The 17,940-nt window shown below is 32.8% G+C and overlaps 1 protein-coding gene across 3 annotated transcripts in view; it reads right to left on the bottom strand.

Annotated features, from left to right (window-relative positions):
- Positions 1-17,340, bottom strand: part of LOC141449052 (uncharacterized) — a 69,195-nt gene extending 51,855 nt beyond the window's left edge. For 2 of the 3 annotated variants that reach the window (XM_074118088.1, XM_074118090.1), the window contains exon 1: positions 17,002-17,340. In XM_074118088.1, coding sequence (XP_073974189.1) covers positions 17,002-17,127 — 126 coding nt within the window. In that variant the 5' untranslated portion in view covers positions 17,128-17,340. The remainder of the gene's footprint in view (positions 1-17,001) is intronic. The other variant, XM_074118089.1, reaches the window with a different exon arrangement.
- Between the last annotated feature and the right edge of the window lie 600 nt (positions 17,341-17,940).

Genomic DNA, 17,940 nt, shown 5'->3' with positions numbered 1-17,940 from the left:
CAAACAACTAATCAGCATGTTGAATATTTTCTAAAAGTAATAAATTGTAGAATAATTTCTGTCTCTCAGTTGGATAAATTTTTTAAATATTTTTAGATCTTATAAAAAGGTAATGAGGGTGTTTTTATTGTTTAAAGGAAATTAAATAATTGGTAACTGTAAAAATTATCTACCTATTTTACTACTTTGAAATGATTAGGATAATAATGTTCACGTGCTGATGGCTATTAATGCAAGAATTTTATCTTAATGAATTATCACCTGCTACAACATGAATACAAAAGAATTTAAAACACCCATTTAACTCTTTTAAAGTTGAATGGCAATCCATTATTCGCATTATGTGAAAAATATCGAGAATTTATTTTAAATATTCGACATTTCTTGGTGAAACATTCATTTCTGTTTAAGGGTCCTTCGCACTGACATTCATTTGCGAGTGTGTGCTGCGCTAACGGTATTGTGAGAATCAATGAGTGTTCTTAAGATTGCCTGCTGCTACTCGGAATGCTACTTCGTTCATCACCTACCTCCGAGGATTGTGACTATAGGAGCGGAATGTAATGAGCAAAAATGACTGAGTAAGACTGCGATGAGAGTACTTTAAAGTTGATGATTGATTTAGAATGAAAGATGACCGGTAGTTGAGATATGAGAAGTTGTAAACAACTTAAAGTGGCAAGCATTAGACCTTTGGACAGCGCAACGAGACTTGAATTGAGTTTTATTGTGATGCGAAATCTAGGAAAAGAAATATTTGAGAGAGTATGCTTCTTCACATTGTTCTTTATTTTTGGTCTTCGTTGCTTTTCAACTCATATTCAATCATTATAGCAATCAGCGCAATGGTTATTTGTGAAGATAATAGAAAGGTAACGCTGGAAAAACCAGTTAGCTTGATTGGTTAAAGCTTTGCCCTTTTAAGGGAGATTCCAGAGTCGATTGCCCTGCCAACCATTAAATTTCTTTCTTAGGGCCTCTTATATCCCACTACTCGTTTAAGGACAAGGCTGTTCGTAACATAAGAATATGTCCGAACGCTGGCAGTGTTTTAAAAAAGACATCATGTGTGCCTCACCTTCTATCACTAATGCATTGAAAATTTTTTGAAAAAAACCACTGAGAGTAAAAAATTGAAAAACAGATGATTTATGTACTTTATTGCTCGTTAATGAAGTTGCTATAAAACAGAGATTAATCTCTATATTGTAACCAACTTTGTTGACCCAAATTAATAAATGGGCCCCCTAGAAACCAATTATTTTGGTTTTACAGTACCTCCGCCATAATATAAAGTTAAATTTCAGTAAACATAAGAAATGAAATTTTAATTTTTTAAAGCGTCTTAAAGATTGATGTCACGCAAAACTAAAATTTCTGTAATAATAACATTAATGCTACCACGTATTCGCTAAAAATAGCTATAGAGTACAAATTGAAGACAGAAGATAAAAGCCGATGTAACAGTTACAATTTTGTGTGAATACTTTAATTGAAATTCTTTCTTTGCAGAAAGACACTCTTGTCTTTTATCGTGATAATAGTTATTTATTCAATAGAATCTACATTTCAAGAGAGATCCGCTTTTTGGATCATTATTTCTTGAAAAGTAATGTTAGCTTCCACTAGAACAGCTGAAAGCCGTTATAAACATACTTCTCCGACTTGATTTCAAGACATAATGATGATACTGCTAAGATGAATATAATTGGATAATAATAAGTATGTAAGTGTGACGTCGTGGTTTGGGAGTGTCCAGTCCAACCAGATTCGGCTAACAGTTAGCCAACCTTTTCTTCGATGTTAGCTCCTTTCTCTCGGTCTTCGCTCTCAGTTCCTTCTGTTAATGGGAAAAAACTTCCAAGGTTGTTCCTTGCATCAATTTTCTTTTCTTTTTTCTTTTTTAAATATATTTTTCCATTGTAAGTATACTTTCTTTTCCATCTTTTTGCGCGTTCTAGCGTAACGTCTTAGTTACACTCTGTGAGTACATTATTTTAGTAACTGTTACTAATGGTTTTGCTAGCTGGGGCAGGAAATCAACTATTAAAAGAAAAAAAAAACAGTAAAGAAGATTTCTGTGCCTTTAACCTAAATTATTAGTTGTTTACCACTTTTGGCTGTTCTGGAGAGAAAACGTGGTAGGAAGGCTCAACGGAATAAACTTCTTGAGCACTTTCATTAGTAATTCCTCTTCCTTCTGGTAAGAGAGCAATCTGAGAATTCTTAGGAGATCCGTTTTTGTAATATGAAGGTTTTAAAAAGCCTTGCTTAACTGAAAATGGAAAAAGAAATTCTAATTTTGTAAAAAGAAAACCATTTATTTCCTCTTGCTTTATATGATAAACATTAAGGAAGAGATGAAATCCTTGGTTATTACACTGGATTACCAGGCAGAGATCCCTGGATTGAATCCAACTTCCTACTTTAAGATTTTCTCTTAATAGGACCTTCCTAGAATCTTATTTTCTCGGTGATGGGATAGTTATTTGCAAACTTTTGCAATGCTTTTAGTGTCCATGACCATAAAGGTTGACCGGTTTAAAATAGATTTTTTTTGTTTATTTGTATTGCGACTTTATTATGTATAAATAATTGTTATTAGATTTTCCAGCTCATTTTCAGCTTCCTATTGTAATTTCTGTTTTGTGAAAATTGAAGGAAGTCAAGTACAATTTATTTTGTAGGAATCTTTTATTTATGTTTAAACTACTCTTGTTTTACAATCTATTGTTCCGGTTTGAAAAAAATCCATTCTTAGTTTTATCACAATAATTATATTTGCTTTTGTGAATTTTGTTTCAATTAATCCTACATTTTATGGGAGACTGTTAGTTGGCCTGCGACTCGCAAAGTAAATGGTGTATAATCCGCAGTTTCCCAACGTGATACCTCCGGAAACTACCTAACATTTCTCTGTTCAAATTTATTGTTATCATTCTCTGATCCATAGGATTATCTTATTTCTGCAACTGTCTCAGTAAGGTCCCAAAGTCTGAAGGCAGACTACAGTCTACAGACAGAGCGTGGAAGTTTGTCCATCTCTAATGATGCGACAGCTCTTGCTGAAATACTGTTTTGAAATGCCACACTTTCAATGAAGCACTTAGCAAAGTTAGTTCTATAAATGTTGATTTGATAGAAATAATGTGATTTAGATTTACAAATCAAGGATAAAAGAACCTTGATAGAAAAAAAAGAAACAAGCAAAAATCTCCATAATGATAATTTTTAGAAGAAGATACAAAGAGGAAATTTACCAATGGCCTTGCGTACACGTAGTTTTGTATAATTTTAAAACTTAAAAAGAATTTGTTGCTGGAAAGTGCCAAGGTTGACTATATCAAGCTTGCTGTTTTCGTACCAAGTTCCATAATAATTAACCAAATTTCCCACGCTTATCAATTTCTATTTTAGATTAGGAATGTTAGTCTACTTTTCAAAAATGTCAAATAAATTAATCAACAAAATTCAGCAAGAATATAGATCAATTTATGATCTTAGAATGCATTTTAAGCAAATATGATCTGATGTGAAACGTTGCTCTTTTTTGCACCCGATAGATACAGACCGAAACCGGCGGTTTAAAGGCGATTTTTCATTGTTGAGATTTTCTTACATACGATAACAAATGAAAATATTATTTGTCTCAGATGACCCTTATGTACTAATAAATTTTCTTAACAAAATAATTGACAGAACTTAAATCATTTAATTTAATAAATGAATGAGCAAACTTACTCGTACATCCGTAACAAGGTGGAAGAACAGAAACTTACCTGTAACAGAGATCAAAATTAATGTTTACAAAAGTAAAAGTAAACTGATTGCAAGTGCCAAGAAAAAAAAAAAAGTACTTAAAAACAAAGCTGTAAAAAGTTTACTTTTTTAAAATATGCATCTTTTAGATAAACACTGAAAACGAGTACTACAAAAAATTAGGCCCAAAATAATTTTTGCCTCAATTGTGTCACAATGCTGTTTCTAATTTCCTCCTACACTGCATCAGAACACAACTTAAGAGCCATGAAAATACTTAAGACTATTTTCTTATTGCAATTCTCAAAGCTCTTGATTATTTTTGAAAATATGAATTTTTTTCAAATGTTGAGAATTCAGTAATTATTCATTATTATATATTCATAGACATATTTAAGATTTGAAATTCAAGAGAGGTTGGCTGCAGGTAGCAGATGCTTCTTCGCATTGAGCCGGATAATGAAATCAAAGTCCATTTCACGTAAGAACAAACTCCATATCTATAAAGTTATTATCCGGCCGGTTGTAATTTATGGATCAGAGACATGGCTGCTGAACCGGAGCGATAGTAACTTGCTAAGGGTTTGGGAGAGGAAGATTTTAAGGAAAATATTTGGCCCTAACCTGAAGGACGGAGTTTGGAGCATTAGGAAAAACAGGGAGCTCAGTGAGCTTTACGCGTCGCCAGACATAGTAGCTGAAATTAAAGGGAAAAGACTTGACTGGCTGGGGCATGTAGAGCGCATGGATAGGGATAGTATTACAAGTAAGTTGTACAGAAATAAACCTGAAGGAAGAAGAAAGGTCGGCAGACCGAGGAGAAGGTGGATTGAGGAAGTGGAAGAAGATATTGCCAAGCTGGGCTTGGCACGATGGAGGTATAAGGCAAAAGAGAGAGAAGACTGGAGGAAAATTACTAATGAAGCCAGGGCCCTACAAGGGCTGTAGAGCTATAAAAAAAAAAAAAATATTTAAGATTATGTTCAGAAAAACGACATATATTTGTACTCCAAAATATTAAATATAACTTTAACCAATTTTGAATTTTTTCTCCTCAAAACTTCTATATTTTAAATTGAACTATTCGTCATAAAGAGTCTGGAATTTGGTACCTTGTGTGTATTTGTTGCCGAAAAACTTTTTGGGGTTAAAAAATAATAATTAGACTGTTTTGTTAGGTAATAATATTTCGGTCGTGTTGGTTCCCGTCCATGTTGTTCTCGAAAGACTTACCTTTTTATTCTCTGACTGACCTTTTTTTGCATCTAAATATTTGTTTAGACGGAAACGCTTGTTTTTTGGAAATTCCAAACTACCCCTTCATCATCCCATTGGTTTCTATGAATCCATGTGAATGTTTTTTTTACGTTTTATTAAATGGGGGCAAATTCAATAAGAATTCATTTGGCTGAGAGAATTCATTTCGCAATGGGTAATTTTCTACCATGAACCGTTAGCTAACGGCGCAGGAAAATTGGCTGAAATTTGAAATTCAGTTGGAAAACAATGTGGGCTTTACTTGTGGCAATAATGTTTCTCAAGAAAGCATTCACAATGCAGGCGGCTGCTTGTGTTGTGCGATTTGCTGTCAAATTGAAAAACAAGAGGTTCTTTGCAGCTTTTTTAATTCAAGAAAGTAACCCACAAAAACCTGTATTTTAATTAGTTTTCTCTTAACTGAGGAGGTAGAGATTTTTTTTTGAATTGAAAGAGTGCGCTTTGTTTTGGTTTTTATAATGGCGGCAATACTTTCTCTTCGTGCAACTTTGAAATTCACTTACCATAAGACTACATTTTGCATGAAGTTTTGTTTGCCAGTTTTCTTTATTTCAAGAAGTAAACTTGGCCATCAAAATAAGTGTCAATTCTTGGACAATGAATTCCAGTTAATTGTAATTTATCTAAGTAGAAGTTAGAAGAAGATTTCGTTAGCGAAAATTATTTTGCAAAGTACAGGGTACGCCATTGCTTTTTCCTTATTTTTTTAAAAGATTTCACTGAATATCTTAATTATTTTTTAATGATCTTATTCTGAATATGGACGCTATTCTTCAAAATCATCATCAACAAATGAAGTAGTCACTCCTTAAGTGGAGATATTTTGGTTCTCGAGGCAGTGCCAGTGTTTGTTTAGCCCGCTGCGAATTACAGTTTAATGCTTACATATTGTTATATTTTCCATACAACAGAAAATTACAATTTTCCACATCATTCATGATTATAAACTACCGGGTGTTTCCTTAAAAATTTCCTAATAAGATATATTGAATGGTGAAAGTTTGGAAAAGTGAAAGTACACTTTAGACAATTTCAGTGTTACAATTTTACTAAAAATAATAACTAATGAAATCACAAATATAAGTACAAATAAATACCAATTTTATTTTGTGTATTAACTGTTAATTTAGAAATTCATTCATTTTAGATTTTACAAAGTTGTGAGGGGCTAAAAGAAACTGTCGGGGTGACGCATTATGTGTCGTAAAGATTTCCCATAAGCTGTCAGTGAATAATCTACTCCCACAAAAAAGCAAAATATGGTTAAAAACACGTCCAATTCTTTCTGCCGGCCAATTTCTTCTAATTCAATTGGGGTTTGCAGCAACAAATTTCTTTCTTAGATCTAGTATTTATTCATTCTCAGGAAGCAACCTTGTTCTTTCTTTCCCCGAATTTGATTCTCCACTACCCAATAAGACAGTAAATAAAACTTAAAACCATTCTGTCGTTATTTATCTATCTTAATAGGAGAATACAAAAACAGCCATTCCAAATTCGAAATAACTCCAGAAAGTATGATTTTGGTCTTTCCACTATGTGTGTACACATATTAAGATAAAAAAAAGAAACCAGTCTTGCTGGAATTACAAGATGGAGCGCTAAGCCTAAGTACCGCTATCTTCAGGGCAGTTCGTGCGTGTAGAATCGTGTGTATTGAACACACAGTAGGATAACACTACCACGATCCTTTGATTTTAGTATTACACGCAACAGTAAACTATAGAAATATCCTCTAACATATAACACTTCTCAGGTGAACGGATTTCTCAAAATGCGTTGCTACCATTAACCATTAAATAACCATTATCTCCAAAATGTACGTGTTATTTTGGTTTAAAAAAATAAATAAAATGGAAGTATCAAGAAGAAAACTGTCTTCAGTGCTGCAGAAACGAACTAAAAATTTTTCTTATTTGTTCCTTAAAAATTTATCTTTTAAATCGCAATTTTTTAAGTTAATCCCGTTCACATAAAAACGCTCACCTAGTGCATCAAAGTAGAAATTATTATGTATTAGGAACAATGAGTAAATAATGACTATGAAAAAGAGTTGATTTCCCTAATGTTGGATGATTACATGGATGTTAGCAAGTATCGCAGAAAAGAATCTAGAAGTTTACAAAACATGATGACTGCGTCCATTATTTGATCATCCTGACATTTAAGTTCCGGCAACAATAGCAGAAATTAGGTTTGTTCTTAAGCTCCATATCTTTAAATATTCTAGTTTCGTACATTCACCGGGAAGTTAGTTTATAATATTGCTGATTAGCCTTAGAAACTCAAAGAGTTCTTCTCTTCCCTTTTCCCGTTCATGTTTTTCATTTTCTTTTTGAAACACGAAGAAAAAATTTGGGATGTGCCTGCAAAATGGGTTCTTTCAGAAATTTGTCAAATACTATGCTTTGCGAGGACCCGGTACATCAGACGTTGTGAATAGTCCTAAATGTCCCACATTTTCCTGTAGGTTGATTAAAAAGATAACTTTTTATTATTTGACAAATCTCTGCGCAAAGGAAGTTTGTTGTTGGTAGTGGTTCCAAACCAAAGGTAAAAGGAATAACTTGGCCTAACTCTCTACATCCAATCACCGAACAGGATCTAATGCTAATGTTTGTAAAGCAGAAGCTTGAAACATGTTTCTCAGTTTCCTTTCTACTAAATCATTGTGTGTTATTTCCATTTTGGTGGACAAAGATGAGGATCTTTAATACCCTTCTTGGAGATCATCCGTTTGTAGAACCAAAAGAGGGAAAAAGGAGAATTTGAAGCAGATGAAACTTAAGAAAAGTGAACTTTCAATTTTATACAATGCACTTTCATCATTTATCTGCAATTTGTTTACAAAAACAATGATCATTACTTTTACAAAAAACGACTAAACAAAAACGATATTTCGAAATAGCAAAATAAAGCAGTTAACAATTAATAAAATTCTTATGTAAATATTAGATAGAACGGAGGCTAATTGCCTCATTACAGACCATCGTATAACGGTACTCCTTCACAATTATACGTTAGGGAGAAGCTCAAATCTAAATTATGCTGGTGTCTAATGACATACTTTTATTTGACAATTGTGTAAATTTTATATTTAATCCTAGCTATGTTCAAACAAACAAAGTAACAATGGATTTTGACTACAAATAGCTCGTTATATAATAGTAATAATTAAGGATGGTTTACTAAAAGACATTCTGCTTTTGTTGACTAAACCTTTTGCCTGGAATATATAATGTATAATTATCTAAGAATATATAATTTTTGGAACATGTAATTTAAGAATATATAATATTGAAAGGAATATTTATCAACTATATTTTCTACCAAAGATAAGTGTACGATAAGTAAAAATTCAAAAATATAAATTTTGAAACAGTCATTACTGTCAAATTCGAAGTTAACTTATAACAGTCTTAAATTAAAGAAATAATAGAAAATATTTCCTAGAAAATAATAGTTTTTATTGAAAGGAACCAATTTACTAATCTGTAATTGAAGCGAGTAACCAAACACTTCGTTTGGATTCACAAACTTTGACTACATATTCAGTTCTGTTCAATTAGTTGTAAGATATCCGGTGAAATAATACCGTTAAGGTACCAGAACATAGCTGGCCTTGGTTTTCATTACCAGGAGCAACTTCACAGCATTCTAATAATGTGACTCCTCGGATATTAGAGAGCTGTGGAGTTTTTAATATTGGAAATAATTTCACAAGGAGAAAATCCTCCTAATACATATCGAATTATAACCCTGTTTTAGAATTAAATAACAAAATTTTGGCAAGGTAAGCGATGGTAGACAGTCTTTCTACCTTTATTGTAAAATTGTTTTTAAGGTCTTCATTCTTTTTTATTAACAAAGACGTTTGATTTGATGTTCTTTACAACGACAGGTTGCCTAGATAACAGTGAATAATCTCATATCTCTTAGGAACTAACAAGGATTTTTCTAAGATGGAACGAAGGTATGAGTAGCTTATTTTGTCGAAAACCGCCTCTTGTCGATGGCCAATGGTTTTCTAAGGTAGGCAATTCTTTGCTGGTTTCATCCATGTATAATTAAAGAACTCAAATGCAAAAGGAATTGTACTTGCTCAGGGAACATCTCTCGGATTCGTAGTTTATTTTTTTTAATAGGTAACTGAACTTTACTTTTTTTTATTATTGCACTAAATTACGATACGGCACAACGTATTAGTAATCATCGATTACAATCAACTATGGAAAATTATCAAAACGCGTTAGAATTATCGATAGAACACGGTTGTTATTATTATTCAACGTGAGTTCTTCCGCAAACAATGTAGATAATTTCCTGATAAGATGTTACAGATAATGGTGGAGTTAAACACCAATTTTTAGAACATTAAAAATTATTTATTTATTAATGAGATGACAATTAATTGCATTAAAGTAATAAAAGTGAAGGTGAGACGAGAGCGTTGCGTTGCTTGGTTGGATGTTTCAATTAAAAAGAATCAGATTGCCTAGAGCTTTCAGAAAGTAGGCGGCCAAAATAATTTTTCCAACATGATAATAAACTGTTTGTACAAATATTCACTGTTCCATTCACACTCTAGGCAGTAGTAGATTTAACTTGCAGACCTTTTTGTGGTACAAGATAAGAAGGGCAGTTCAGTGCTGAAGAACAAGGACTCCCTAAAGAATGATTCTAAACATTGCCCAGAGTTCTGTTAAAGAAACATTACCTGGACCAGGATTACTAAGCTTTTGAGCCTTAGATTTTGGCAAGTTATAAGCAAAGAACTTTTTTACACACAAACTGTATTTGACATAAATATAAAATGTGGAAAGACAGATTATTCTTCTTAGATATAAAGAGCCCAGTTTGTAGAATTACTGTGGGAATAGTAATGCCCATTAGGCATTCGCTGAAAAGCAAGTCCATTCATTTTAATGATTTTGCACAATCATATTCATAATGTGTTCAACTAAAGGAACCGTAACAACCTAGTTATGTCCATTATTGCTCTCTAACCGACCATAGATTACATTTCTTGCATGTTTAACGTAGTCTGATATGACCATCTTCAAAATTAAGAAGCATTCATAGCAATAAAACATAAGGGATTGTAAAAAAGAGTTTTTTCTACTGGTTGACACATTTAAAAGAAATAACAGTTGTTATCAAATTCAATAACAGACCATAGTATCTCGCTACGTTTTTTTTTTTCAGCTGCAATTGTTACCCTGGAAGGTAAATGATGTTACCTGTAACTGGTTGAAATATTGTTAACATCCTGGCTGTAAACAAATATATCAATGTTCAAATACTAACAAACAAAAAAATACTGGTACAACAGGGCAATAGAATGCTGGTATCGTTGTCTAAAAAAGTAGCAATGTCAAAGAATCTGAATAAGTCAAGGCGTTAATTTTGTAAAACAATAGTCACATATCTACTTGATAGTGTTGCCCTTAAAAAAGATAAGATAAAAACAAACTCTTTTTTGGATGAGCTAGTTTTACAAAGTATTCAAAAAAATAAATAAACGTCAATGCCTTCCAATCATAATTCCCATAATGAGCTGCTAAAAAGACCGTAACAACTTGGTTATGTTTCAGAACATTTCCTTATTTTCTTTTCTTCTTTTTATACATTTGATTTTCTAAAAAGGAATGCTGACGGTATGAAAACAGAGAGACGTGACTAAACCTATTACGAACAGCTTGTGTTCCCTTTGCCACGTAGTTGGTGCTCCCCATTGGAATTGGGCAATGAGGGAACATTCTGTTATATTACGGATGATCCGAAACGTGACGCTATTACAATATAACCGACCTGAATACCTGAATGCAAATCACAGTTGTTATTTATATAAATATTTCGTAATAATTAAAAATTCCTAAGGCTTTCAAAATTTACTGAAATGATTAATGGTAAATATGGCCTGCAGCAGCAACACGCAAGTGACCGGTTTCGGACTTTCGGTTACGGATACATTCATGTTACGACGGAAGAAATTAACTACATTACAGAGCACTGCGAACCTAACCACATTTTTAATAATAAATCTTTCATCAAAATTAGCATCTCTTCAGGAAATTCAGAATATTAGCAAACAAATTTGTGTCAACATTATAGACACTTTTTATTTAAATAACACTGACTTTCAATTTGAAAAATAGCTCTCTAAAATTTGTAAATATATATTAAGATCTTCATGCATGTGTGGGTGATATCCAAAAATAAAAACAAAAAGTAGGAAGGGCCTTTCTCGAGGTGAGAATAAAAACATTTATATAAAGGGCAAACCCTATTAATGAAATACTTCTTGTTGGGGAATTTCGATCACTAAATTATGTTCTAATATATGAACAAAAGATAATTTACGTTTCTGGATTCTTTTCGTTTTCCACACCCAAAACATGTTTTTCTTATAAAAACTCATTTTCGATAATGTGATAAGATCGCTATTGGGAAATAGCGGCGGTATGTTGTAATGAATAAAAGAAAACTAAGCATTATAACAAGATAATGGATTTCTCTTTCCGTCCAAATCATAAGGTACAGTTTCCTTCTCAACTTTCCAGAACCGAAACAGAAAAGAAAATTATCTTGGTTGAAAAGAAAGTTATAATTTCTCTTCAGAGATCGATGAATAACTGACTGTTTATTCTAATTTCATTCATAATAAAATATATTTGTGATTTTTACAAAAATGAAACTGTGTGAGTCATGCTCCATTGAGTCACATTGTTGTACTTAATACAATTCTAATTTTTTGTTTGCTTAAACATTAAATGTTTTTCGACATTCTTAAAATGTACTTTTTGTTTCTGGAAAGTTGATCAGTAATAACATTACTTGTTAGTGCTATCTGGTTTGCGTTCTTTCCACGTCGAGCGTTTCAGAGGATATCCTGCTTTCAGAACGTGTAACAACACTTCCTTAGAAGAAAAAACCACATCATGCTACTATTTAGTAATAGAAAGTTTTCTCAGTCCGTCTGATGTATCCTGGGGGATACTCTTCGCCTTGCTGTCCAGGATGTTGTATTTAAGAAATCACATTGTCTCATGAGAGTCAAATCAAATGAAATTTCATGCCATCATCCTGCACATCAGTTTTGTCACTAGTCCACAAATAGTTTTCAAGAAAGCTATTTCAAGACTACATCTACAGTAAAGAATGGTTTGACTTTTGTAATCGGCCAGGACACTTTCTGCTGCAAAGTACTTACAGAACCAAAAACTGTTAAAGAATGCTGAGAAAAAAGGAAGAATTATCTACTAGGGAAAGCTTCAGGATATAACATTTATCGGCTTGAAAATAGAAAATCATTTAGACTAATGTATGGTTTTACTGATTCTATAGTGTTGGAGAATTACAATATACCTAACTCATAAATTAAGAGTTGGAGGTAATTGATGAGTAGAGCCATAGAGAATTATAGCAGGAGGAAGTCCTAGGAGGACTCACTCCAGATTCTTTTGTGGTCCTGACAAATTGCACTTTTCCATCTTCGTGGAACCTCCAGATGTTTTCTTGCGAAGACAACCGAAACAATAACTGCAATAGCAGTAATTCTGCTGAGCAGTAAGAGAGAGAGAGAGCATTAATTTTAGTTTAGTGATTTCTTCTTTTAGTAGCTATTTAACTTGTCTAACCACTCACAGGGTACCTTTGGCTTTTTAAAATAATATTTATTTATCTAATCTCTAGATTAGACGATTATTATTTGTACTAAATAGAAATTTCTATTCTGTTTATACTTAATAATTAAACAAAAACTAGAAATACCACGTAGACGATTGTATATTATATAGATAAAGAGGTATGGTGAAATCAAGGTTGCAAAGATGTTAACAATCTAAGAAAGGCGACACAGATTTATAAACCACTATATTCTCAGAGATACACCTTAGCAGCATGCTGTGTTTGTTTGCTAAGGGAAAGTCTACCTGTAACCGCCAGATAGACGTGTCAAATGTTGTTAAGGGAATATCGTTGTCTATAAGTTTAGCGACTGTTTATTTATTATTAAAGCATTTTTATTGTTGTAAATTCTCCCCACATAAATAACAAGTTTTTTTAAAAAACAAATGAAAAGAAAGTTTAATAATTTAATAATAAGAGAAAGTATTAATTACTGAAGATAATAAATAGTCTCATTTTATATTTTATATATTGTTTCAAAATGATATAAACTAAATACTTGCGCCTAATATTTCTATATTCTAAAATAATTTATCTAGCACCGAAGGATATTCTGAGAGAATATAAATTCATGGATTTACTAAAAAAAAACGTTACATTTTACAAGAAAACCAGCTTTATTTCGGTTATTGCTTAATTGCAGTTTTTTATTTAACATTAATTACATAATTCCGCCTTTTCATGTAAGCATAGCCTTAAGCTTAAATATTTTAAAACTGTACCCTATGTTATCCTGTACAATTATATTAAGTAGAAAGGATTTTGATTCTGAAGCCCTTAATTTATACTGAATCTTACAGTTTCAATTTTTCTAGTGTTTGCAATGTTGATCGTATTTATATTCTACAAAATAAATCAAATTCCACTGAGTATCTTATTCATTTATTATGTTCCTAACTAACTCCGATTGATAGATTTATCATCATAGAACAATCACTCAACCATTTGAAATAATGATGATGATGCTTTTGTTCAAACAGAGTAACTCATGCTGTTCAGCTTGAACCAAAAATTGGTCTTGAACTTGAAAATTTGTCAATTAGCTACCGTGAAGGGCAGTTTTATTTTATTTTCCTACTAAATTTTAATGAAATGTTAAACGTTATTCAATAAAATTAGTGTGCATTGGAATAAAACGTGATGTTTTGAATTAGAAATATGAATATTCATTTTTATAAAGTTCAACTCTTTAATGCTTCGTGAGTACAATCGAATCTCTACTCTCTCTTACCATATGTTGGAGGGGAATATATATCCTTTTTAGGGAAGGAAGCCTTCTTCATATTATTTTGGGAAGGGAGAGTTGCCTCAGGAAGTGGTTACCCCTAACTGCCGACTTCAATTTCTCGTATAGGCTTTCTGAGAAAAGTTTTGTGAGCGCCACGGTAGCAAAGCGGTTAACGGCAAGACCTGCGAAGCTAATATTTATTGTGGTACTGGGTACGACTCCCGGTCTTAGGCCTTGGATTTTATTTAATGGTTAATAAAAGAAATTTACAGTAAAGTATGTTTGCTAGTCGCCTCCGTCCACGACACCTAATTGGTAGTTGGACATTAAGCCCCGCCTGAAAAAATAGGCGATTACTTTACTTTAATCGCCTAATATGCTGCAATCTGTATAATCTAAATTTGTGGAAGGCAAATTGATCTACATAATGGTAGCAATAAGCGCCTTCATTTCGATCGTTGGCAGAGGCGAGTATGCAACTATGTTGGTTTAGCGAAACCACAGGCAAAATCGAGCAATTTCTCACTAATATCACCTACTCGAAACCTGCAATTGCCAATGTTCTAGACTCTAACACTGGCACTTTAGGGAGCCACTATAGATCTTTTAGATGTAATAAAATATATGTGTTTCCGCCACGGAAATGAGCCAATCGATCAGACAATTTAAAAAAAAAGATACAGAAGAATTATGAAACAAGTGTAACGAAATTTCATTACTTATTTGGCCCCTCCATTTATGATTTTTTTAAAGAGAATTTTTACCACAAAAAGGATAAATAATAAAAATAATAATAATCAGACGACTGTTGCTAACCGATCGTTCAATTCTCCGAATTGCAGTCATTTCATCTGTTCTGTACAGATCACTGTTGAATTCAAGTTTTTTGCAACCAACTCGTTGATTTTACTTATTATTGCTATATTTTTTTTAACCTAGAGAAAGCCCATTCAATATTATAGAAGGGACCTTTTTAGGAACTTGGATTCCCTGCAGGTATCGTCTGGCATTTCATACAATGCTTACTCTGACTCGTCCTAAACTATTATTTGTTAATTCATCAATCTGACAAGAGAAGAACATAATAAATAAAGAAGATGGTCAGTGTCATGTGCAAGATATGAATAACTGGAAAGAATCTATCCACTGGGAGCACTTCCCAAGGAAATGGGTTTTCTTTTTTAAAAATATTTCAAAAAATATGCTATCATCGTACCGAAAAAGTTGTCATGCGATTTAGGGTTTTTTTTTTGCGGTACCGTTCTCTGGACAGCGTTTTATCGTTACAGACAACATTATCCATCTCCGGAAAGTGAGCTGGAAGAAGTTCTTACGAAGAGAAAATCTAAGGACCAGCAGCTGGATTCGAACCCATGATCTCTGCGTTGAAACTAGTGTACGCTGAAAACTTGTTACTGATTTAGGATAAGTGGAAGTAAAATTTGAGATATTTGTTAGAAATAGAACACATTATTTTTCTTAGGGAAACTGGGAATACCTAGATGTCAAACTCCTGACTTTACTTTTCTTAAAAAGATGTCTCCTAAGAAAAATATTAATCCTCAATAGATAAGAGTAAAGAAGTGCACATTTGAGATCGAGAACCCTGTGTCTCTTATAGTACCTGCAGATTTAGCTGATTGATGTAACTATTTCAGTCTAACTAATTCTTAGACAATCCGTAGTCCAAATTCTGATTAGTTGGCGTAGAAGTGGCCAAATCTCAAACTTTCCATTAACAACTTATTTTACTTTGAGTTCGACCAACCAGACTGATTATGCGCTGACCACTTCAATCAATTGCAATTCTAACAGCCAATGTTGCTCTTACCATGTCCTGTTTCTAGTAGAAGGAAGTGGGCTAGCCACCCCTTCAGGGATCTATTACACTTAAAATGTCAATCAAATAGGTCCCACAGATATAGCTGATGTAACCATTCACAATCTCTAGCTCACTACCACATAAGATATTTTTACACATTCATAGCTGCATACTTTTCAGATGACGACATTCAGTACTGGCGCACTATCCGCAATAGATCTTTCAGGTTGTATGGTGATTTGTTCTCTTTTAATAAGTCCTTATGTCTGTTGTCTGTCCAGAACATTTTTATCTTACTAACAATTCCAAATTCGACAAATCTTTTACGTCTTTATCAAAGTTAATTATTCAAAATTTACCATCAGTAAAAAACAAAAATAAGAAATTCAAGCTAGAAAACTTGTCACTCTTCAATAAAATTGGGTAGAATAGACAACATTTTAGTAGTGCAACAGGTTGCTAGGGTTCTTTTAGGGCTAGAAAATGTTTTCTTTAAACGAAACATAATGTTAGTAAATAAAAGGATCTAGGTGGGGTATGTACTGTGAAGGGTGAGTCCAGGTAACTAAGTCCTTCACCCAAGGTCACATTCCAACAGATGGTACATTATCCTGCTAGCTGACAGCTTCACCGAAAACTTAGCATCCTGATCCAAAGATCATTAAATTTAGCCACAATATTAAAATTCAAGAAAGAGAGACAGGATATTATTAGTATATTATTTATCTTTTCCAATTTTACAGTTAAATTTTGACTGAATTTGAACATGAGCTAATTTTTAAAGAAGTGAAATAGAAATAATATTAGAAGAAAACCATCTTTTGTCTATATTCTGTGCCTTTTTTTGGTTAAAAAAAATAAATAAAACTTTGGCTCAACTGAGTTGAGGAAGGCAATAGGTAGGCCACGTTTTTATTCTTCTATAAATTATTATATAACTAAAAAATACTTTGATTTTTCCTCACTTAAAACACAATTCTCAGACAAATTTCTTCCCTCTAATAATCTCCAACAATGGTACAAATTATTTCTTTGAGGCAATACATTTCATGAGAACAATTCATCTCATGACGTTCGTTACCTTGACTGGTGTAGGCTAAGCGAGAGGGGGGAGAACCCACATTCTTTGCTACTCCTGCATCATTATTGTTGTCATTTTACAGTTAATCTAATCAATTTATTGTATTTTAATCTTTAAGAATTGCCAAAAAGAAAAAAAACTCACCTTGATCTGAGATCTTTTTACTTCAGTATATAGCCAATTGTCAGTAGAGAAGGCGATCGCTAATAAAGCTGTAGCCACGATGGCTGTAATTGTCGCCAAAGACAAAGTAACCGCTGAACAAGGCATTGCTTAACACTTATTAAGTAACTAAGTAAGCTAAGTAACTAAGATATAATTTTTCTTTTTTTTAAACAAAAAAAAAAAGAAAGATATATCTTACAGGACTACAACACAGAGTTCTTCACACACACACAATCACACTGCCAGTAGTGTAGTGATGTTCTACCCGTTGAAATGTCCTTAGAGGGGGATCGTACAGGTAAGTGAGCTCAACCCAACCCCCACTATTCACCTGTGAAAGCAAGGATGGAGTATTAGAAACAGAAGTTTTAAATTGTGACATCAGATTACAGCACTGGCTAAGACGTTAGAAAACAAATGTAAATGTAGAAACGTGAATGAATGCTAAAATATCCTTTATTTCTTAATAGCAATAAATATTTAGTAAAAGTACGGCTAGCCGAATGTTTACTTTATGAAAATTCTCGTTCAATATTTACATATGATGTGTGTACACAGCACAAAATTATTTTTCACCTCCGCTAAAACACTTAAAAAGAATTTACTAATGCTCATTCAAAGAGCTAATCTAGTTATCTTGCATATTTATTTTCCGCCGTGTGCGATGAAAATTGAAGCAGCAAAAATTAAGGAGCATACTTGGATCGACGCTTTGTCTTACTCATGTTCTAAAACTGGGATAGCCTATGCAAGAGTCACCTTGGCAATTTTTTTACACTATTGTCCCTATAATATTAAAACCTCAAAGTATTCTCCTGCTACAAAGGAGCATTCATAGCTGACAACTCACTTATGGAAGGGAAGTTCATAAAAAATTTAAAATTCATAAAATTCAGCGATTTAAGTCAAAACGTAATG

Source organism: Rhodnius prolixus, unplaced genomic scaffold (assembly GCF_049639745.1).
Source record: "Rhodnius prolixus isolate KJV_2025 unplaced genomic scaffold, Rpr scaffold_2, whole genome shotgun sequence".
NCBI classification, from domain to species: domain Eukaryota; kingdom Metazoa; phylum Arthropoda; class Insecta; order Hemiptera; family Reduviidae; genus Rhodnius; species Rhodnius prolixus.
The sequence above is the reverse complement of the archived record's forward strand: the minus strand, read 5'-3'. Positions and strand labels throughout refer to the sequence as shown.